The following is a 24,595-nucleotide window of genomic DNA, read 5'->3' as shown; positions in this document are numbered from 1 at the left end:
CAGCTCATAGTGCTGTAGCTAGGGGGGAATGTCATATTTTGGCTCTTGATTCACGTTACGTGGTTTGCCATTTGCTAAGCTTGGTGGACAAAAGATAAAGTTTAGGCTGCTCTAGGTTATCCTGGAGACCCTTTTTGACCTCAGCTACCCAAGTTTCAGCTAAAAGCAGAAAGGTAGCTTAGAACAACCATCCACACCATCCCTGACACAAACAAGGATTAGTCCCATTACATAAAAACATAAGCATGTCCATACTGAGTCAGACCAATGGTCCATCTAACTCAGCATCCTGTGTTCTGACAGTGACCAGTGCCAGATGCTTCAGAGGGGTGAACAGTAAAGGGAATTATCGAATGACCCATCCCCTGTCATCCAGTCCCAGCAGTCGGCAGAGGTTTAGGAACACCAGAGCATGGGGTTGCATCCCTGATCGTCTTGGATAATAGCCACTGATGGATCTATTTTCCATAAACATATCTACTTTTTTTAACCCAGTTATAGTATTGGCCTTCATGCATCCCCTGGCTATGAGTTCCATAGGCTGTGTGTGGTGTGAAGAAGTACTTCATTATGGTCGTTTTAAACCTGCTGCCTATTCATTTCTTTGGGTTACTCCTGGTTCTTGTGTTGTGTGAAGAAATAACACTTCCTTATTCTCTTTCTTCATACCATTCATGATTTTATAGCTTTCTATCATATATTTCTCACCATAGGTTTCTCTTTTCCAAGCAGGACAGTCCCCTTTTAATCTCTCCTCATTCAGAAGCTGTTCCATACCATTAATCATTTTTGTTGCCCTTCTCTATACCTTTTCAATTTCTAATATATCTTTTTTGAGATGGGGCAACCAGAACTGCACACAGTATTCAAGGTGTGGCATACGATTCCTAACATTCTGTTATCTTTTTTGACTGCCGCTGCACACTGAGCAGATGTTTTCAGAGAACTATCCACAATGACTCCAAAATCTCTTTCTTGAGTGGTAACGGCTAATTTAGACCCCACCATTTTGTGTGAACAGTTGGAATTATGTTTTCCAATATGCATTACTTTTCATTTTTCAACATTGAACTTCATCTGCCATTTTGTTGCCCAGTCACCTAGTTTTGTGAGATCTCTTGTAACTTTTCGCAGCCTGCTTTGGACTTAATTATCTGGAGTAATTTTGTATCATCTGCAAACTTTGCCACCTCATTGTTTATCCCTTTTCCCAGATTATTTATGAATATGTTGAACAGCACAGGTCCCACTACATATCCTTAGGGCACCCTGCTATTTACTTCTCTCCATTGTGAAAACTGACCATTTATTCCTATCCTTTGTTTCCTATCTTTTAACCAGTTACTAATCCATGAGATGACCTCCCCACTTATGTCAGGACTGCTTACTTTGCTTAAGAGCCTTTGGTGTGGGACATTATCAAATGTTATCTGAAAGTTCAGGTACACTATATCAACTGTTCACATGCTTATTGACATGTTCAGATAATTCTAATATATTGGTGAGGCATGATTTCCCTTTCCAAAAGCTGTGTTGACTCTTCCCCAACATTATGTTCATCTATGTGTCTGATAATTCTGTTCTTTACTATAGTTTCAACCAATTTGTCTGGTACTGAAGTTAGGTTTAACAGCCTGTAATTGCCAGGATAGCCTCTGGAGTGTGTATTTTTTTTAAATTTGGCATCACATTAGCTATCCTCCAGTCATTTGGTACAGAGGCTGATTTAAGTGATAAGTTACATACCACTGTAGATATAGGGTAGATCTGTAATTTTATATTTGAGTTCCGTCAGAACTCTTGGGTGAATACCATTTGGGCCCAGTATCTTATTTCTGTTTAATTTATCAATTTGTTCCAAAACCACCTCTATTGACACCTCATCTGGGATAGTTCCTCAGATTTGTCACCTAAAAAGAATGGCTCAGGTGTGGGAATCTCCCTTCCATCCTCTGCAGTGAAAACTTATGCAGCGCTTCGCTTCTCCGCAACAACCTTTGTTCCTTGAGTGCTTCTGTAACATCTCGATCATCCACTGGCCCCACTGATTGTTTGGCACCCTTCCTGCTTGAGATGTACTTGAAAAAAATCGCTGTTAGTTTTAGTGTCTTTTGCTAGTTGCTCTTTAAAAAATTTTTGGCCTGCCTAGTTACACTTTTATATTTGACCTGCCAGAGTTTCTGCTCCTTTCTATTTTCCTCAGTAGGATTTGACATATAGTTTGTAAACGATGTCCTTTTGATTCTAACCGCCTCTTTTACTCTGTTGTTTAGCGATGGTGGCATTTTTTGGTGGTCTTATTGTTTTTGTTGTTGTTGTTGTTCTAGGTGGGAATACATTAGCCTGAGCGTCTATTATGGTATTTTTAAATAGCTTCCATGCAGCTTGCAGGCGCTCTTGTTACTGTACCTTTTAATTCCCATTTAATTAGCTTCCTCATTTTTGTGTAGTTCCCCTATTTGAAGTTAAATGCTACTGTGGTGGATTTCTTTGGTATTTTCCCCCCAACAAGGATGTTAACTTTAAGTACATTATGGGCGCTATTAGTGAGTGGTTCAGATAAATTCACTGATTGGATCAGATCCTGTGCTCCACTTAGGACTAAATAAAGAATTGCCTTTCCCCTTGTGGGTACCAGGACTAGCTGCTCCAAGAAACTGCCATTAATAACATCCAAAAAGTTTATCTCTACATCCCGTCTTGAGGTAACTTGTACCCAGTCAATATGGGGATAATTGAAATCCTCCATGATTTTTAGGCTTCCTGATTTTGTAGCCTCCCTCATCTCCCTAAGCATTTCACAATCACTGTCACCATCCTGGCCATGTGGTCAGCAGTAAATTGCTATTGCTGTACTTTTATTGTTCAAGAACGGAATTTCTGTAGATAGAAATTCTATGGTACATTTTGGTACCATCCTGATACCATTTGGTACAAACTGGTACCATTATCACTAGGCTTAAATTATTTGGAAGTAATAAAAATATGGGAAACTTCTATTGCTGCTATGGCTACCTTCCTAGATTTGGGCCCCATTTCTGCTCCCGTTGAAGTCAATCGCACAACTCCCATTGACTCTAGCAGGAGCAGAAGCAGGCCCTGTAGCTGTAACTGACATTGTAGAAAACCTCATAAAATGATGATAGTATTTTATATTGCTTAACCAATACAAAAAATCCTCAAAAATAGTGCTTGACTTTACAGGAGTCCCAAGAGTTTATTTTCAGATTGGGATGAGCTACATGCATTATAAAATACCTTTAATCTGCAACATGCAGTTTGCAATTGCAATGCCATCCATGATCTTAATTAAAAAGTAAAACCATTAATTTTCCTACCTGCCCTTCCCCGCATCTGTTGGTTGGTGGGTTGGTTGGTTGGTTGGTTTTTAATTAAAACTTGTACTGGGGATAAAAAGTGCTGTGGAATGTGCACCTATTGCAGGTGCTCAGCATAGATTTGAAACATGGACAGAAAATCCCAGAGGTTTTCCTGTGATCTTATATTTTAATTTGCACAAATCTTAATCTGGACTGTACACATTATACGCTCCTTCTCCATGGAGAAGCGTTTTCTGTCAGCACATAATGCACAGGAACATTTTGGTTTCATAGTATTAGGAGAACTGGCTCAACACAGTCTGCTCCAGCTGATAGACCTGATGCTGTCACAGCCAATAATCTGCTGAGGTCTCTTCCTTTACACACTCTTTGCTTTAGGTGCATGATCCTGGGTGGTTGATCCAAGGGAAGCACTTAATATCCTCACATGCCTCAAGAGAGGAAATCAATTTCAGTCCCTGAAGTGGTTGAGAGCGCAATTTGGCTTAATGACTGCAGAGACTTATATCTGAGTGAGAACTATGGGCCAGATTGACAAAGGTATTTAGGCACCTAAAGATGCACATATCCCCAAGTGGGATTTTCAAAAGTTTGAAAGCAGGTTAGGTGTTTAGTTTCAATGGGCGTTTAGTGCCTAACCTGTTTAAACACTTTTGAAAATCCCATTTGGCATATAGCTGCATCTTTAAGCACGTAAATACCTTTGAAAATCTGCTCCTTATTCTGCAACTGACTCCATGCAGTCAGATCCCTGCCCCTGCACAGAGCCCCATTGAAATTAATGGAATTCTGCAGGAGAGTAGGGCTCTGCCCATGCAGAGTTAATTGCAGTGTTTGGGCTCCTTAAGGACTTCAATATTGGACCCCAAAATAATAACAATCTTTGCATTTACATAGCACCTTTTCATCTGAAAATCTCCAAGTAATTTATATGGTGATTTTCCTTTCAAACTTTTTATAGGCAGGTAAACGTACTGAAAATGAACATAGAAACAAAGCAAGTATTTAAGAAAGAACTCGAGTTTTTAGCCTTCCTACATCTGGCTATCATCTGGCAGTTTCATGCTAACCGGTAGGAAGCAAGAGAAATCAAGACAGTTAGAAACTCATCCTTAGTTCAAACCAATGGGGAAAAGCATTAGAAATTAAACTTAACTTTAAATTGGTGTTTGTGTGTGTGTGTAACCATATCTATATATATTTGCAGTGTGATGAACTTAATATTAACAGGATACAGGCCTAAAATAGGGCCTCAGATCTGAACTGCACCGTACTTTGAGAAGCTTGGGATTCAAACTTTGTGGCACAGGCCCACCTGCATGACTCATATTTCTTCGGTGAATACAAATGGTCTCCAGAAACTAGAAAACATGGGCCTCCTCTTTGAGAAATGGTACTCCTTTGCTCTCTGACCCCTTCCTCTTCTTGAGATGAGTGTTCTCATTACAGACTTCTTCCCCAGTGTTAGATGGAATCTAGTGCTGAGGCCAAACTGCTTGCATCTCAGTGTGGCTTGTTCCTCCCTTTCGTTCCCAGTTCTTCTGGTTTCTTTTTGGGGTATTTAGAAGCTGTAACTCTGAAATGGGAGGAAAGATGGGCAGAAGTGGTTTTACTTGAATATATTCATCTGGACAGGGGAATGGTGACAGATGCAAGAAGCACCATTTTTCAAAGAGGGTTGAGCAGGTTATCCATTTTCATCTGAAATTCCTGGATGCCATCAGTCCATGAAATAAAGAAAAATAAATTAAGTTAAAACAAAAACACACAGACCTGAAAACACTTCAAAATATATTGATACATCAAGGAGTATTGTTCAGATTGCACTTCTTTTTGCATTGATTTCCATACAGAATGAGCATCCTTCTCTTCTAATTTACTTCTTGTCAATTTAGCCGGAAAATGAGGCCTCCATGGCATAACTTTTACTTTATTTATGTATTTTAAATTCTATACATGGTAAAATAAAGGCCTATCTGTATGCTCTAGGTGCCCTTGACACACTATAAAAATACATCCTAAATACAGAAATTTAAGATAACCTATCACAAACCCCACTCCTCCTTGAACTCTTACAGTTACAATTTCCTGGCACTTCAAACCCCAGTTTTCAAATGTGTGTGTGTGTGTGTGTGTGTGTAGGGGGGGAAACGTGAGATCATCTGAGTCTAGATAGTTCAGACTGAATGGGGTAGTGAATTCCAAGCTGCAAGGTTCTCACACAGAACATCTGGCCAGCAGTCTCAGTCATACCAGTGGAGCTCCAGTTTTGTTTTGGTCAGCCATTAATTTTTAAATGATGGTGGTTTTCTTCAAAATTTTATTAACAAATTAGACTTGTTTGAGAAAAAACAGGAGTTTTTCTGTGTCTCAACATTCCTGTGAAGTTGGTTTTATTATTATTATACCCTGAATGCAAATGGAGAAACGGACACACAGAATGGGTAATATACTCAAGATCACACAGTAAATCAGGGCAGAGCTGGGAATAGAATCCAAGAGTCATGAGTCCCAGTCATCTTTTCTGATTGTAAAGTAACTGTGCCTTCTACCGATGAGCAGTGTGGGTGGTGGACCAGGGCTCATGGTTTGGGGCTCATGAGAGAAGGATTCTCTGCTTTGCTACAGGCCTGCTAGGTAACTCTGGGCAAGTCACTTCACCTTAGTTTTCCCATCAGTAAAACTGGGAGAATAGTACCTACTTCCTTTGTAAAGCTATGGGTTATAAACTCTGTATAAGAGGTAGGTGGTGGATATTCTAGCCTTTAGTGCAGGTGATCCAATGCAGGCAGGAGTTCAAAAGTAACAAGAAGAGACCTTATTACCTTAACTGGAAACCAGGCATAGATTTCTGTTGTTTATGGAGGTGATGTTATCTGACAAAGAAACTGTTCTACCTGTTTCCAACGGTAGCTAAGACTGGATGCCCAAAGGAAGGTGTAGAAACCACTCATTGTGCACCTACTTCTGCTAATACAATATCATGTCTGTCTTATATACCTGTATTATATGAATGCTATATAGTAACATATCTGTCAGACATGAACAAATAGGTCAAATAGTTTCAGGATTTAGGGAAGAAAAGTCTTTTGGTAATGTTTGTAATTTCATGTTTGTTTATCATTAATTTTAATGCTCATTTGTCAGATTTGAGTGCCTTTGTAAATGCTCTGAGCATTTCAGATGAAAGGCACTTAACAAGTCCCCCCAGGAAATAAAATAGTGACCTGTTTTATAAACAGACTACTGATTACCTCAGTGCATGCACCAATTGTTCATTGCCTTATTTTTTCTGAAGTAGTACATGAATATTCTATTTAGTATTTTAAACAGGATTTTTTTTTACATGAAAATTTCATTAAATATTTATTTCCCCTCCCCCAACATAATGGGAAGGCTTTGAAACAAGATACTCTTCTGCAGCGGGTCTCTGAGGTACGGTAGAATATATACAGGCGAATCCAAACATACGTAGATTATGAAAATGTCCATGTATTGGACAAAAGAAATACAGGATGGGTTTTTTTTAACAATATAAAACCATTCAGTACAAAAGGAATTGCTTGTCTTATGTTGATTGAAAGTGTGTTAGTACCTACTCGACTGGCGACATTATTTATCCATGTAAAATTTGTATGGCTGTGTTGCTAAGAAGATCATTAGCTTATTGCTTCTGCTCTGGACCAGCATCAGTTGCACAAGTTAGAACAGCCCGAGAACTAGTCTTAAGCTATATGGTCCTAGCTTTTCAGAAGATTTAAGTATTTATTTACTAATTCATTTTGTTTACCAGTTTCACCCCTGTTTCCTTCCCTTCACTCTTTCTTCCTTTTCTTTGGCTTGCTCATTACCAACCATTTATCAGAGGAGTGTTTGCAAGAGACTGGTAATGAAGAATACCATTTATTTATTCTGCTCCCATGACATCAAAGCCAAACTTTCTTGAGACTTCAGTGGGAATAGGAGCAGGACCTAAGTGTAATTTACTTTGAAGCTTGAGTTCAGGCAGGGTCATATGTGAATTAGGCCCATTAAAATAAAGCAGAGCATCCCAATCAATTTAAGAGAAATGTCTTCCCATTGTAGCTATATAGCCCCCTATTACCGTAGTATCTGAGCACCTCACAGGCTTTAATATATTTATCCTTCCAACCCCCTTGTGAGATAGGGCTGTGCTATTACCTCCATTTTACAGTTGGGGAACTGAGGCACAGAGAGACTAAGGGCCACATTTTTAAAGGCATATTTAGGTACCTAAATATGCAGGTAGCGCCTAGGCACCTAACTCCCTTTTGAAAGTCCCACTAGGTGCCTATCTGCATCTTAAGAATCCGACTCTTATGGTAAATCTGGACTCTGATGCAGGTCTGACACCTACCATCCACACACACATCAATCAGGCCTGAAAGATCTCAGGATTTGGGCCTATAGACTCAGCCAGAGGTCTGGGTCCAAGGCCTAGCTCGATTGTGATGCGGGTCCCAGTCCAAGGATTTTGCACTGTAGATGCAGCTCAAGTTTGGGTTGCCAGATATGGGTCTGGAGAGTCTGCCAGCACTCTCCCACAAACCCCCAGCCTGTGTTTCTCAGCAGTTCCATCCCAAAAATTCACACCCAGTTACTGTTTGGAGACAGCCCTGTGGAGCAGCCCACAGCAGAACCAGTAACGGAGAAAGTGCCTGAGCGTTGCCCTAACTACACCAGCATAAGCCCTATGCCTCTTGTTGAGGTGGTTTTATTATGTCAGCATAGCAGGGGAGTTACATCGGTGGGAAGAGCATTTCACTGTAGGCAAATTTCAGTGTGTATACTTCTGCTGTTTTGTCGACAAAACTGTGTAGTGTAGACAAGGCTTTACATACCTGTGATGGGATCCTGGGGTGCAGCCGGGGACTGTGGGACCATTGTGCCCCCTTAACTCTCCAGCCTGGGCTGTGTCTCACAATGCTTTGCTAGAGACAAGCAGAAAACCCCTCCAGGCACTGTTATCACTCAGCACAACAGCATGTGGAGCCCCACACCCAGCTAGATTGCATGAATGCTCCCAGAGCCACTCATGAATCACACAGAGAAAGGCACCAGCCAAATCCCCCCAGCTCCCAGCCTTGTACCTCAGGAATATACCATCTTGCAGTGCTCAAAATGAGCAGTGCAAATTTATTAATTGGTTCATCACTTCATCAATGGAAAGTGGATATACACCAGCCTTTGGAAATCTGAGCAGATTTACCACACACTTCAGGCACACTCACTGGTAAAGATAAACAGTAAAAGAAATTTATTGACTACAAAAGTTAGATTTTGTGTGATTATAAGTGACAGGCAAAAAGTTAGAGTTAGTTACCAAAATAAAGCAAAATATAAGCATGCAGTCTAAACTCTCAACCCTATTAGACTGGGCAACATCTAGATTAAGCAGTTTTTCTCACCCCACTGCAGTCTTTAGTATACGGGTTTGTCCCATAAACCTGGGCCAGTCCCCTCTGTTGGAGTCTTCAGTCTTCTGAGTGTCTTTGTTGTTTGCAGCATAGGTGGGAGAAGGAGAAAGGCCAAGCATGGGGTCCCTGTGTTCTGTTTTAGTCCATGTGCTTGGAGAACACAAGTCCAGACGTCTCTGGGGGGCATTGGTGAGTTCCCAGGCAAGGTTGAGCAATTCACCTGGTGTGACCTTATGCAGGTGAGTCATTGAATTGTAGCTCCCTTGCTAGACAATGGCTGTTGATGGTTGTTTGACACCCCATGCAGGTGTTGGTTACTTTCCTTGCTGTTGTCTCTTGAGAGCTAATATGTGACTGATTCCCCAATTTACAGCATGTTTTAGTGACAACCTACAACATAATCTCATAACTTCATATGCACTAAAGATATAGATATGCAGATAGAACAGTGACTTTCAACTGATCATAACCTTTTCCCTGATACCTCACATGGCACGCTTTATATGCAATATCACAGTTATATACAGATGAGGAATATAGGGGTTACAAGATGCTCCCTCAAGGTATAGTACCTTATAAATCAGACACACTTGCACTGTCCCAGACTGCCTGTACACTGAGTCAAAAAAAAAAATGTCTGTGATGAGTCCAAACAAAATCAGGGTCTGTATTTGGTCCAAGGGTAGCTGAAATCTGAGTCCAAATTACAGAGGAGGGTGGCTGCCTGTCTGTGTTAGATGTCCCAGTGGCTGGCAGTTAGCCATGTCTGTGCATAGGCTCAGGGTGCATCTCCATGCTAAATCAGCATCTTGTTAATTTTTACCACAATTTTTCATCCATTGTGGCTGGTGATCTGCCTCTGTGGTTGACCAGGGCCTGCATAATGATGGAGTAGTGTCTTTTGAGTTTACGTACTCGAGCTCCTTACAGAAGGCTAACTACGGGCACATGAGTCCCACTGATAGCCCCAGCGCAGTTTGGAAAGCAGGTCCTCTCAAAGTCAGCAGTTATTTCAGGCACACTTTTAATGCCCACCACCTTTGTGCACATCCCAGTCCTGATCACCTCATGAACCTTCACTGCAACAACCCCACAGTTGACTTGCGAACTGGTTAGCAACAGACCTGTAGCAGTCTGGGGTAGCCAGCTTCCAGATGGGTATGGTGACCTGCATCTGGACCACCACGTTGATCCTTGTGTGTGTTGTGGCACTGGAGAGGGTTAGAGCATGTTGTTCACAACCCCCTCAGGAATACCTGCTTTTTCATGTGAAAGTTCTGGAGCCCCTGCTGTTCACCCCAGGTCCACATGATGATCCAGTCTCATGGTCTGCACTTGTGGCCCTGCTCCAGAAGCGCTGGTTTGGGGGGGAATCTGCAGTTGTGGCAACAGGTCTGAGCAGCATCAGCTGGCATGTTAATGTCCCCCTCCAAGAGGTGTGTGTGACGTTGCACTCCATATGTTTTATGGAAATATGCTAATGAGTGTGAATATAATGTAACTGGAATATGCTTCATGCAAAAGGTCTCTTGTAAGGTATCATTACAAAGCTTATAATCCACTGCGTGTGTTCATCCTATTTGCATGTATGTATCATTCTTTTATCTGAAGCTAGAAATACGAAGTATTACTCTAAAGTCCTATTGTAACTATGCAAAGTGTGAGCCGTTAATAATGGCTTGAAATCTTTATGGCTCCCATTAACCAGGACAGTTGGTTGTAAATGGCTCTGTTTACTTGCAAACCTTCCTGGGTATGTGCAGGCCAACCCTGAAAGAATGGAGAATGAGGTCTTACAGTGACATGTGATCATGTCACCTGGTACTGGAATCCATCTTAAACCTGGTGCTTTTCCATTTAGAAGGAAGGGTGGGAATCCAGAGAGAGACAAAGGATTCCCGCCTTCTGCCAAAGCTATAAAAGGGGGTGGAACAGAACAGAGGGGGCTGCAGTCATGAGAAATCCCCTAGTTACCACCTGAGCTGGGACTAACAAGAACCTTACCGGAGAAAGGATTGGGCCCAGACTAAGAAGGCGTCTAGTCTGTGAAAGAAGCTTATTGGAACATCTCTGAGGGTGAGATTTACCTATATTCAGTTTCTTAATGTAGTAGGCTTAGACTTGCGTGTTTTGTTTTATTTTGCTTGGTAACTTTCTTTGTTCTGTCTGTTATTACTTGGGACCACTTAAATCCTACTTTTTATTCTTAATAAAATAACTTTTGTTTATTATTGAGCCCAGAGTAAGTGATTAATACCTGGGAAAGCAAACAGCTGTGTATATCTCTCTATCAGTGTTATAGAGGGTGGAAAATTTATGACTCTTTATACAGAGTAAAACAGATTTATTTGGGGTTTGGATCGCATTGGGAGCTGGGTGTTTGGGTGCTGGAGACAGGAGTACCTGCTGAGAGGTTTTCAGTTAAAGTCTGCAGCTTTGGGGACGTGGTTCAGACCCTGGGTCTGTGCTGCAGCAGGCTTTCATGTCTGGCTCAACAAGACAGGGTTCTGGAGTCCCAAGCTGACAGGGAAAACAGGCTCAGAGGTAGTTTCTGCATGTCAGGTGACAGTCCCAAGGGGGTCTCTGTGACCGAACCCATCACAGTGTGTTTGGCAGGTCAAAAACAACTGACAAAATGTCCACCAGCATATCACAGATGCTCTGCCTGAGTCCCAAAATAGGACTGACAGCGTGATCTGGAGAAGTTCCTCCACTGGATCGGGATGATGGGAGCGTGTGGACACAAAATGGCTTGGCTGGATGTATTGGTGGGCTCAAGCCATTTCTGGTCAAGGTACGTGGGATGGATAGACAAGTTCTCCCACAATCCACTACAAACCAAGCCCGAGAGCAGGTGCAGCTGGCAAGGAACCCTGGGATACACTTCCAGAAGCAGAAGGTCTGATTCGAGTCTGTGCAGTGCAGTTTGGACACATCAGTACAGTTGGGAGGCCTGGGGTTATTCTGCAGTGTGGACACTCAAGCACGAACTTGGAAACACCAATCTGCAGGCGTGGGTTCCACAGACTCAGGTTTACTATTCAATGTGGACATACCCTAAGTGATTTACCTATGGTCACACAGGAAATCTATGGTAAAGCAGGAAATTGAACCAAGGACTCCGAAGTCCCCGGGTAGCAAGTGAATGACCTACTAGTTATCCTTCCCCTTAGTAGTACAAATATAAAAGTTACAGCCATTATAAATGGCAAAAGATAGGCATAAAATGTTTAAACAGTCTTGCCCCCATGTGGATGGGGAAAGGGAAGCCAAGTTAAGCCAGTCTGAAAAGTAGGCCCTTAATTTTCCTGGACTTAATTCTGCAGGGGGTTGAATGCCTCCTGAAAGGAACTCAGTGCTCTCACCTTCATTTGAATATGGCATTCTTTGCTTCTGTCCCCAACATCCTATGTACGCTGCTGAACAACTTCTTCAAATCACTCCAGTGCTGAGTAAAGGAATTCCTGTGTCTAATTTGTCAATTGATGGCAAAGTTCGCAATATATCTGGAATGGAGATGGGACTTACAAAGTTCAGGACTTTTTCAGAGTTTGTAGGTGTTCAGATCCAGGGTTTTGCTTCATATCCGCATCTTGTTTCAACATCCTTCTGCATATGAAATGAGCTATATAAAGGTCTTCATTAACTGTGTTTGTTTACCAGGTGATGACAATTCTGGGAGGAGGGTGATTACTTTCAGTTGCTGTCGTATGCCCCCTTCCCATCAGCTCAATCACAGCAGACTCCTAGAGTAAGTTTCTCTCATTTCACCTTCTCTCTCTCTCTCTCTCTGCAGTTTACACTGCTTAAAATTTTAAATGGCATGTCTCATGAGTTCATTTGTAGGTAAATGGGCTTTTTTTGGGTCGAGTATGGAAAAAAGTGTCTAACACATGTTAGCCGGAGTACTAAGCCTCTGAATCAGGTGAGATACTATCTTGGAAGTCAAGCCCCAGCTACTTAACCAGAAACAGCAGGGTTTTTTGTGTATTGTAGTTATATTATTAATCAACTCTTTATGCGTTTTTCTATTGTAACTTATTTTGAGGGACAAACAAATAAAAAATTAAAATATTTTAGTACTTTTCAAACTTACTGTTTGATAAATTGTATCAGTATTTATTAAATATTATATTTGTCAAATACTTTTTGTGGTATTTAACCAGCTGCAGGAACAGCAAAAGCTGTTTTTATTTTATTTTCTCTTCTCAAAAAACATTTAGTAAGAATGCTGTTTCATTGTTTACACTACAATGCTTTTTGCTTTTGATCTTTAGATGATTCACATTAATTACTAACATTTAATGAGCTAAGTATTTCATTAAGCTTAGTATTTCATGATCTCATCTTATAATGGTGTTGGTTTTTCTTGGTTCAAGATGTTGTAAATGATTATTCCTTTTCACAGCATCCTTTTTAAAGATCGGTTGTAGGAAGGTAACAGAGATAAAATGCTGCAATCTGGAGGACCTAGTGTGGGATTAGAACCAGGACCTGTCTATTATCCCATACTATTATCCCAGCGTTAGAGATGGGAAGCCAAGGCACAGAGCAGCTACATAATTTGCCCAAGGTCAAACAGAAAGTTTATGGTAGAGCAGGGAATTGAACCCAGGTCTTCTGAGTCCCAAGCCAGCAGTGGACCATCTTTCCTTTTTAGGATCAGACCAAGCAAGTTAAGGTTTGAGGAAAAACTGTTCAGACTGGGGCCAGCATGGCAGATATTTTGCAAATGAAACCATGTTGGAATGGATTTCGTATGGCAGCGTTTTCACTGTCATTCTTGGAAATGCTGTCCCAGTAAGTAATGCTTCTAGGGATAGTATTGCAGGCTTGGAAATGGCAATTGGCTGTGTAAAAACAGGGGGCAGATACTCAGCTGACATAAATTGTCATCGATCTATGAGCTGTGGTAATTTGCACCAGCTTAAACTCTGCTCCATTATTCTCAGAAGTACTGCATTTTAGCTTGGGAATTATATAAGGCCAGGAGGCTCAATAGATTGCCTGGGCACAAGGGCATGTTTGGGGATACTGTACCTTTATTTCCAGAGATTTTCATTTTTTTGTAACGCCTTCTGAATGATTATTGTCATGATTTCCATTCAAGCAACTCCTAAAAACCTTAGCCAGGGATCAAGATCCCTATACACACAAATAACCCAAAGACAGTCCTTGTCCCAGCTAGTTCACTGTCTAAGACTTTTAAAATAAGCAATGGAAAATAAGCAATAAACAAGAGAGTAGAAGATGGGAGGACAAGAGAAGAGTAAAGTTAAATGTATTTGCATAGATAATAGTCACAGTGAGCTCAGAACTTGCAGACTCCCACCAGCCTAACGAATGCCACATGGAACTACACATTTTATTAAGTGAAAAGAGCAATTAAGAAATGTTGTTAAGACTATGCACAGAATAATAAGCAAGAATTGATAATGTAATAACACGGGTAAATTAAAATCTGGTTCAGAGAGAGGTGAGTCGAGATGGTTACTACTCAAGTGGCATTGTTGCCTTGTTTGAATAATTCAGCTGTGGGGAAAAAAACGCCTTGTCCTATTCTCAATTGTACAACAAAGGAAAAAGAAAAGTACCTTAAACTATACCATAAAAGAATCAATACTAAGAAACCTACTTATAAAAACATGCAATATTATTTCAAGATGGGATTACTTAAGTGCATTTCCTTAAATTATCTTAACACAAAGGGATCTGATGATGAAATCCCTACAAAAGAAAGCCAGAACTAACTTAAGGAAGAGAGAAGTATCCGATGCCAGCCACAGTAATTAGAGCTGGTTAAAAATTTTCAAAACATTTGATATTGACAAAAAATATTTCACAGAATTTCACTTTTCACCGTTTTTTGACAAGTGTTAATGCCATTATTTATTTAGAACATAGGAATTCAGAAAGATGAGAACACAAAGCTTTTTCATTATTTCCAGAAAGCATGCCCAGGTTTTTTCATCATTTGATTGCCTGTCAGCACTGCAATCTTTGTACCTCTTGACTAGGCACGTTCTTTTAATGTGGAACATTTTCCCCCTGAACATGAAATCACTGGCATCATGATACATAATGAATGAGTGTATTAATATTGATCATGAACATGAATTTACAAACTTTGGCGTGCTGGGCAAAAATAGTGATTTTAGTTCTTTGGACACTTTTCAGTTTATAAATCCATAAAAATACATTAGAAATCACTTTTTAATACTAAAATATTGCCTCTCTTCTCAGATACTTGAGGTATACACTCGACCAGTATGTGGAGAATGATTATACCCTGGTCTACTTTCACTATGGCCTGAACAGTCGGAATAAACCCTCTCTGAACTGGCTGCAAAGTGCCTACAAAGAATTTGACAGGAAGTATGTTCTCCAAATGTTCTGTGTCTGCCCTTTCTGTGGGTAGGATCCAACTATCGCATCCTGTTTAACTTCCAAGAAGGAGGCATATTCTTCACGAAGACCCAACAAGCTAGAGGTCTACCTTTTGGTCTTTCTTTGCTATTGAGATCAAAGAGTTAATTTCCATTATTGTAGATTAGATTAGAAATTTCTACCATGAAGAAATGATTAACAATGAACATTCTAGGTATTGGAAACATTATCCAGGGTGTAAAAATCCTGCAGACCCATAATAAGGAGGCCCAGCCATTCTGTGGCATATTTAAAAAGATGTTTGCAACGCATCGACATTGGTTATTTGTGATTTTCTCACAGTTGTGAGCTAGCAGCTCATACCTTACATAGTTCCTTAGACTAAGCTGGGGATAGGAAAAATAGAAGCCAGCTTCTGAAATTCTGGGCCAGAATGTATTTCGCTACATAGATTTTAAGGTCAGAAGGGACCATGATGATGATCTGTTCTGACCTCCTTCATAACACGGGCATAGTTCCTTCGCTTTCTGTTTTACTATGCAGTCTACAATTGTTAGATAAATTGTATTGCAGACCTAGGAGCCAGGACAGAACCCCTGTTCCAAAAACACAGGCTTCTAGCAGTGGAGCTAAAAGTGCCCCAACTGGCAGCAGTTCATCTCTTACAATCTCTCTGCTCTGGGCAAACAACTAGAGGGCGAAGTGAGAGAAAACAAACACACGCAAACGCCTCCCTTTTCCCCTTACTCCCACTGTCAGAAGCAGCACTGTTGTTTTACATTTTTCACACACCTCTGAGCTTTATGATTCTGGAAGGGATTAGAAACAGATCTACCAAAATTACCACAAGAAAGATGACTATTCTGGTGGTATTTGTAACCTGACCAAAGAGAAAAGTTACCAGACATCTCATGGCAGATCCTGTTCTCATGAGTGTCGCAGCCCAATTTTGCAAATTCGAGAGGCTGAGATCAACACCCAACCTACCACCCTTTTGAATTTCATACACTAAAAACTGAAACATTAAATACCCACCACACAAAAAGTAAAATTTTGCGTAGCAGCCATCAAATATGGAGAGCGATGTTGTCATCTGTAACGTCCAACTGCTGTCATGACATATCACTCTCAGCTTAGTGGCAGACTGAGAGAGTTCGCTTTTGCTGGTAGATTCTCAAAATGGTGAGTGCAAGATAGTCATTTGATTTTGAGACTGGAGAGGGACTTCTGTTATGTTCACTATGTATAACAGGGATCTTTGCTGTGCAAGGGTCTCTCCCTGGAAAGGAATGACCATGTGAAATTGCAAGCCTGTCCTGTCACACACTCTCTTGGCACAAAGCCATGCCAAATTTACAGCCTCCATATGGAGGAGAAGCAACAGAGGGGAAATATCTTCAGTTGCATTGGCTTCTGAAGTGTGCGCATCTTATTCACACAATGTGGCCTTCATTTCTGCCCAGCCCCATTCTCTCCATCCTCCTCCCCAGCCAGAAACTTAGAGAGCAAAAGGGAACCAGATGAGAGTAGGTAATTGGGCAAAAGCAGGCAACCTTACACCCATTATTTGAATCACGGTTGGAATTCTTAGCACATTGACATTGGGAAGCTCACAGCAATATTCACAGCCCAATATTCATGTTCAGTTGTGCTAGCCAAAGGAAAAACTAAACAAATACCCTGTGCACTTTTTGCACTGCATTTTGTCCCTGTACTCCTCTCTCCCCCAATTGGCGAGTGTAACAAATAAAAATAGTCAACATAAATGGGTTTCAAAGGAAAAATTTCAGATAAGTTATTTACAACAGCGGTTCAAAGAAGTATTTGGGGGATGTAATTGTGCTACATAGGTGAAGAAGAAAAATATAAATATGTAACTTTGCACAAAAGAAATGGGTCCACCTGTTACCTCCAAGTATAAAATAGACTCAAAATATGAACTTCATCTCAATAAAACAACTGCTTTTTATTATTCAAAGTGTTCCCAGGTGCACAGTTCCAAACTTTGTTTGATGCTGGCCTTATAAAAACAATACTGGTTTTTTTTCCCCACTCAAAACCACTTGGGTGCAATTAAAATAAAAAAGAAGAAACTGCGTTAAGTGCTTGGTTCCTCCTACCCACCTCTAAATATATAAGCTGTTGTGCAAAGGTGGTTTTTGCAATTCTTGATCAGTGGAATATGATCCTTTAATGGTCAGCATTCAAGAGGGACCTTCCCTATTGGGGAAAATTTAGAAGAGAAAAGCAGCAATTTATATACAAACCAATGTACTTGGCCACTCATTGTCTGTATCTCCTTTGATATAAGATCTTATTCCTTCATGCAGCCTAATTTCCAGCCTCATGCTTGTCCCTACTATGATCCTGTATTTATGACATCAGATACGTCACTGCAGGATCAATCAGGATTATGGGGGAAAGAGAGATTTTGTTTTAAACACATTGGAGCCGGGACTCATCTGATGTACTTCAACATAATGCCATTGGCTTCAGATGAGCTATATCAGTTTACACTAGCTGGTGTTCTGCCCCAAATATCTTCAGTGATTACTAGCAAACCAAAGCAAACATAGCAAGAGAAATAAATGAATGGATGTAGGTTTTAATTCTGAAAGAATCAACATTTTCCCCAGTATGAAACTCAATGATAGAAAAGAATGGAAAATGAAGTAAAATACTTATGTCTTTCACTGGAACTTTCAAGAAGCTCTTTTTATCATTTACAGAGATGCTTCCCACCACCACCATTATTAAATCCACAAAACAACTCAGACATTGGTTAGCAATGTAATAATGTAATCTTGGCCTACTTTTGTGCCATCAGGACTGACCAGCTCCTTTTTTCATTTTACATTCAATTTCCTCTGAATTAGATTTTTTTGTAGTGTACTTGAAAGGAATATATTTAATGTTCCAGTAATAAAACCTTTTCATTCAATTGCCTCTACTTTATGCTGCAGCATATGATATTAAAAGTCTTCTAACAATTTAATTTTCTTTTCACAGGTATAAGAAAAATCTTAAAGCACTCTATGTTGTACATCCAACCAACTTCATAAAAATTCTGTGGAACATTTTTAAACCTCTCATAAGGTATAGGTGATTTCATTAAAGAGAGTTTCCTATATAGTTTAGGGGGAAGTTTGTCTTTTAATAAGTATTTTTAAAAATACACTGCTCAGGTAAGATACCAGACACATATTTAAAGTGTGGCTTAATGTAATATATTTTAAGAGGGAATCAGAGTGATATGTAAAAATAGTTTGGGATTTTTTTTTTCCTTTTCCATGAAGATGCAAAGGTCTTGATTCAGCAAAGCACTTCAGCATGTGCTTCGCTTTAAGGACATGCTTACGTCCATGCTTATTCATCAAAGCACTTAAACATGCATTGAAGTAAATGTGACTGAAGCCCATGGCTAGATTGTAAGCTCTTTGGGGTAAAGGCTGTCTTTATCTGTGTTTGTACAGCTGCTAACAAGATGGGGTCCTGTGATCCCCCACTGGGGTTCTCAGGCACTACCACAATACAAATAATAACTAATAAATTACCTAAACCTTTAAGTATGTGCTCAAGTGCTTTGATGAATGGAGACAGGATTTCTCTTGTGCTTAAAATTAAACATGTACCTAAATGCTTTGATGAATCTAGGACGTAGGAAGTAATACAAGCACCTTGGAAGGACAAAATCACCTTGACAAATTGGAGAATTGGTCTGAAATCAACAAGATGAAATTCAGTAAAGACAAGTGCCAGGTACTTCCCTTAGGAAGGAAAAGTCACAGGACAACTACAAAATAACTAGGGTGGCAGTACTGCTGAAAAGGTTCTGGGGGCTATCACAAATTGAATGAGCATGGACAATGTGATGCAGTTGCAAAAAAGGATAGTAACTTTCTGGAGTGTATTAACAGGAGTGTCATGTGTAAGACACAGGAGGTAACTGTCCTTCTCTACTCGGCACTGATGACGCCTCCGCTGGAATACTGGGTCCAATTCTGGGCACCACGCTTTAGGAGAAATGTGACTAAATTGGAGAGAGTCCAGAGGAAGCAACAAAAATGATAAAACGTTTAGAAAACCTGAGCTATGAGGAAAGGTTAAAAAACCTGTGCATGTTTAGTCTTGAGAAAAGAAGACTGATAACAGTCTTTAATTTTATGTTAAGGGCTGCTATAAAAAGAGGACAATGATCAATTGTTCTTCATGTCCATGAAGGTAGGACAAGAAGTAATGGGCTTATGTGTAATAAGGGAGATTTAGGTTAGATATTAGAAAAAAACTTTCCAACTATAAGGATACTTAAGTTCTGGAATAGGCTTCCTAGAGAGGCTGTGGAATCCCCATCATTGAAGGTTTTTAAGAACCTTTTTGGACAAACACCTGTCAGGGATGCTCTAGGTTTACCTGGTTCTGCCCTAGCACAGGCGGCTGGCCTTGATGACTTCTCGAGGTCCCTTCCAGCCCTACATTTCTGTGATTCTGTCTCTCCAACCCTACCTTCAATGCACAATGACTGGCTCAACTACTGGGACCAGAAAGTGGCTTCAGGATTTGGTGCTTACTGCACATATCTGTACGTACAAAACTTTCCCTGAACCTCCAAGCCTGTGCAAATTATTCCTGCCAGAAGCCGGAACAATCTTTCAAACGGGGATTGGAGGGGTGGTTAATGGAGCGGCAGTAGGCTAACATCAGTGGGTATCCATTTAAGGTATTGCTTCCTAGTTTTGGGGACGGTTATTTATTCCAAGTTATTTGTTCCAAGTACTCACTCCCTTCTGAGTTTGATAGTATGTCTATATTAAGATGGATATTGTTCTTGGATCAATGGTTTTAAATTCATCTGCCTACTGAAATGTGTGTAATATTAATATAGCATAAGCATTCATATCAAATAGAAAATTTTGACCAGGGTTTGTTTAATATAGTTTCTTCTTCTGCCTTTGTTATGGTTAAGTTTTCAGCACAATGCATTATTCTTACATTGATTTTATTTTGATCATTGGGCATCTCAATATTTGTTTTGGATCTAATTCAGTATTTGAAATTTTGCTGTTATAATTGTGTAATATTCTTTTTCAATAAAATTTGTGAACAACATTTAAAAAAACAACAACCCTGAAACAAAGAATGAGGTTACAAAAAGTTGAAAGTATCTATACATTCTGCAGATGAAGATTTGGTCTACATAAAATCCAAAAACTAGAAAGAATATTATCTGCTGCAGATTATTTAAGTGTCAAATACTGTCCCACACTTCTGTTTAAGGAGGATTCCACTGGTTTTAAAGTAACATAAAATGCAGGGAAGGATATGTAAAATCAGGGCATCTGCAAGTCTGTGTCATTTGCTAAATTGTAAAGCACTGAGTCTCAGGCTGTAGAGCTCTTTCTCTTTATTAATGCTGCTTTGCTAGTGGGTTTATTCTCATTAAAAATTGAAACCTACGTATACGTAACATTAATTTACCAGAATAGTATGCATTAGGAATTTTCTGTACCCTTCAATGTGCCTCTGCTTTCAGGTTATTTCAGAGTGATCTTATGCTGGCAGTTTATACTTTTGATTTTAAAAATCAATATCAAGCCAAAGTTCACTAAAGGAAAAGGGGGGGAAATACCAGAGTTTGTATTTCATAACTTCTGCTCAGTTATGGCCATAACTCAAGAAAATGTCACTGCTAATGTTTCTCACAAAAATACTGAAAGAAATTTAAATGTCACAACTCAGGTATATCTGTTTACACTTGAGACTTGTTTTAGGAGTATAGCATAGATGAACAGAGCATTTGTTATAAGCAAGTAGGTGACTTATTAGGACAAAGAACAAAAGTAATAAGAAAAAATGTAGAACAGTTGTTTGAATATATTTAAGGAAAAAGTAAATATTTATTTGAAATTTTCTGAGCCACAGTAGAATCTGAGTGATCCCTTCTAAAGTCCAAGGGAGACTGGAAAAGAGGGCATTTAATAATTCTAAGCATACCCCCCCAAAAAACCCATGTCAATGGGAAAAGGGTGCTGTTCTCCATGGATGAACTTGTAAAAGCCATGAAACTGTAAAAATAGCACAATATGATCTCATTCAGAAATGATGATGCAGCAGTTTTACAGAACAAAAATTCCTGACTGCCTGTGAATGAACGGCAAATTGCTCATTTTGTAAAACTGTATTACTAGAGTGAGTTCTTAAAGACATTGCTTTTTCATTTAATGCAGTCTATATTACAGTTAGCTAATTGCCTTGCATAAAATGTTGAAATCACAGACCATATTGGAAAAAGCATGCTGAACAGCCCAAATGAGATGGTACACATTCAGGCTGAAATCTGTTAATGTTGCAAAACTACTTCCCTGCTAGCAAAATCTAGCACTTCCTTTTAATTAATACCTTCTAAATTACAGTATTAACTTTTTTAATTCATACTTTCTTCCAGTAGAGGGAGCTTGTGTATATATGTTCGATGACTCGGCAATGAGCCAGTTATTACTGCAAGAGTATTGGTCTCCAAGTACTCTGTCTGATAGAAAAGAGAAGAGTGTGTCTTATACCACATTTCTGTTGGTTTGCTTTAATTTTTATTACAAGACAAGTTTTGTTTTACAGAAAAAGAGGCTTATTTCAGAATGTGTTGTATGTATTTTAAATCATACTTGGAACACCTGAGTCAGTAAATGGGCCTTTACAGACTAAATTTTCAACTTTGACTAGCAATATTTCATGTCACAATTTTGGGAGCCCCATTTTATGACTCCTCAAAGGGGCCTGATTTTTCACAACACATCTTGGAAAATCAAGCCTTTTTAAGGTGTCTACAGCTGAGCATCCAAAAGTTGAGACACCCAAAATCAGTCGTCATTCTTGGAAAATTTAGGCCTTCCATTTATTAAATAATATCTACTGTCCTGCTATTTTCTCTTTCAATAGAGAGCAAGATTAAAGTGACACATGCATGTTTTTCTGTCAGCAATGTGGCATTCTTTCCAGAAGTTTACATAAAAAGAGTTCTATAACATTCCTTTTCAAAAAGTTTTCTAGTGCCTTACAAAAGCTGTTATTCAGCAGTTCTCAAACTAATGTTTTTCATATCTATGCAAATCGCAAAACATTCCGATGGAAGTCAGTTATTTTTTTATTCAAATCAGACTCTCAGAGATGCAGTGTGTATGTTTGATCATGTGAAAATGAAATACATCTTGTGTCTCCAGCTGCTTCAGTTATAGTTTAATTTTGAGTTTCATTTGCACTTACATTCTGTAATAGAAAACAAACCTTTCATTGATGTTCCTCCCATGCTGATTGTGTCATTTTTTCCACTATTTTGTTTAGTCATAAGTTTGGGAAAAAGATCACCTATTTGAACTATTTAAGTGACCTGAGAGAGCATCTCAAATATGACCAGCTTAATATTCCTGAAGATGTTATTCGGTATGTAGCAAATTAATAACATCTCCTGTGATACGTGTTCTGAAATGGAGAGTTGTGTAATATTCACACAGCTATCCCTCCCCCCCAACTCTGTTGCCGGGGGGAGATAGTTCAGTGGTTTGAGCATTGGCCTGCTAAACCCAGGGTTGTGAGTTCAATCCTTGAGGGGGCCATTTAGGGATCTGAGGCAAAAATTGGGGATTGGTCCTGCTTTGAGCAGGGGGTTGGACTAGATGACCTGCTGAGGTCCCTTCCAGCCCTGATATTCTATGATTCTTTGTTTTTGAAATAAGATCTAATCTAATTTCTGTAACAATTAAAAGCCTAATTTGCTATTTGTCCTTGGCTAGATTTGGCTCTGAAAACTGCATTGTTAGCAAAGACATCCTGTAAAGATGTCGAATGTTTACAAAAGAGAACACTGTATAGTTCTCTACAAGTTCAGAATATCCTCTTAGCCTCAGATGCAAAATATTTTCTTAATATAATTGTACTCGCTGTGTCTTCATTAACAAAACCTTGCCATATGTCATTACTGCTTATGAGTAGCGCATACAATTCACTTATTGTATATACGCATAATGCTGTTTATTGAGAAGAAAAAAAAATCTTACCTATTACTCTTGTTTACTGACAGAAGGTTATTTTAGGTCACTGCTGAATGAAAATAACTGGAAGCTTTTTATTCTGAGTGTTACTGCTGTGTGGGGTTTTTGGACACCTTTGTATAAAGATGTAATAACAAAAAGCATAGTACAGCTCTACGTTTGTAAAAAGGATTGCAAGAGAGGGTTGTGCTTCTGAGCCGCAACTGTGGTTGAATTTTTCTTTTAAATTAGAAGAGGGCTCCTATCTCTTGGATGTGTTTGTTACTATATTTTATTGACTGAAGCAAAACAGCTCTTTCATGTGTTAATTAATGATTCTCCCACAGACGCTTTCAAAGGGTCTCACAAATACTAAAATTAAACATTACTGGAGGTATTTGTGGGTCTTACAGAAGATCATCATTGTGAGAAATAGGAGTGATCGGGCAATCAGTGTGTATTGTGGTTTCACTCTTGGGACGTACAAAGTCAATGATTTTTGTTGTTTTCAGACATGATGAAAATCTTCGGGATAAACAGAAGGGGAGACCACCACCTTCAGCTAAGGTTCCTCCACCAAGACCTCCTCTTCCTACGCAGCAATTTGGGGTCAGCCTACAATAGTAAGATTTCTTTGATCGTACCTCTGAAATAAACACTGGAATGTACTGTATCACTGTGAATTCACATCACACAAAATCTGCAAATTAATTTACCACCAGGGTTTTTTCCCTCTCTCTATATTCTCTCTCTCTTTAATAACACTGAAAGCTGGTAACTGTAAGGCCAAACAATAACGCCTGGTGAATTCATGGCATTGGGTAACTCCACACTGAAGGAAAAAAAAAACCCCTGCACCAGCAAGTCTACAGATTTAGGCTCGGGGGCTTGCGCTACGGTGCTAAAAATATCAGTGTAGATCTTCCCACTTGGGCTGAAGCTCCAGTGCTGAGACTTACCCGCTTTACCGTGTTTCAGAGCTTGAGCTGCAGCCCAAGTTGGAATGTCTGCACTGCTCTTTTTAGCACTGTAACATAAGCCTGGGTCTTTAGGCTCCAGCTCTGAGACTTACTGCCATGGGTGGGCTTTTTGCAATGTAGACATACCCCTAGAGTCCTTGGGAGCTCCATGATTTGCCTACAGTAACTTGTGCAAGCTTAGATGATACGTAATTCTTCAAGTGCTGGTCCCTATGTGTATTCCACTGTGGGGTATGCATGTGCTCCATGTGTCTGAAACTGGAAGTACCTTGTATGCAGTGTCCGTTGCTCTGTGCTTGCACCCTTACTCTGCTTAAGCTCCGTACTGGTGGTATGGGGGCGGTATGGACCAATCACCTCTCCATTTCCTTCCTGATACCTGTGATGCTTTCTTGGGTTGTCCAGAACTGTAAGTCATCCTATCACCC

The 24,595-nt window shown here is 39.8% G+C and overlaps 1 protein-coding gene across 2 annotated transcripts in view; it reads left to right on the top strand.

The window, feature by feature from the left end:
• Positions 1–24,595, top strand: part of ARHGAP8 (Rho GTPase activating protein 8) — a 121,146-nt gene that overhangs the window by 49,984 nt on the left and 46,567 nt on the right. For both annotated transcript variants that reach the window (XM_043537864.1, XM_037914657.2), the window contains 5 exons: positions 12,443–12,530; positions 15,023–15,154; positions 18,176–18,262; positions 22,502–22,600; positions 23,700–23,810. In XM_043537864.1, coding sequence (XP_043393799.1) covers positions 12,443–12,530; positions 15,023–15,154; positions 18,176–18,262; positions 22,502–22,600; positions 23,700–23,810 — 517 coding nt within the window. The remainder of the gene's footprint in view (positions 1–12,442; positions 12,531–15,022; positions 15,155–18,175; positions 18,263–22,501; positions 22,601–23,699; positions 23,811–24,595) is intronic.

Source organism: Chelonia mydas, chromosome 1, assembly GCF_015237465.2.
Source record: "Chelonia mydas isolate rCheMyd1 chromosome 1, rCheMyd1.pri.v2, whole genome shotgun sequence".
Classification (NCBI taxonomy): domain Eukaryota; kingdom Metazoa; phylum Chordata; order Testudines; family Cheloniidae; genus Chelonia; species Chelonia mydas.
The sequence above is the reverse complement of the archived record's forward strand: the minus strand, read 5'-3'. Positions and strand labels throughout refer to the sequence as shown.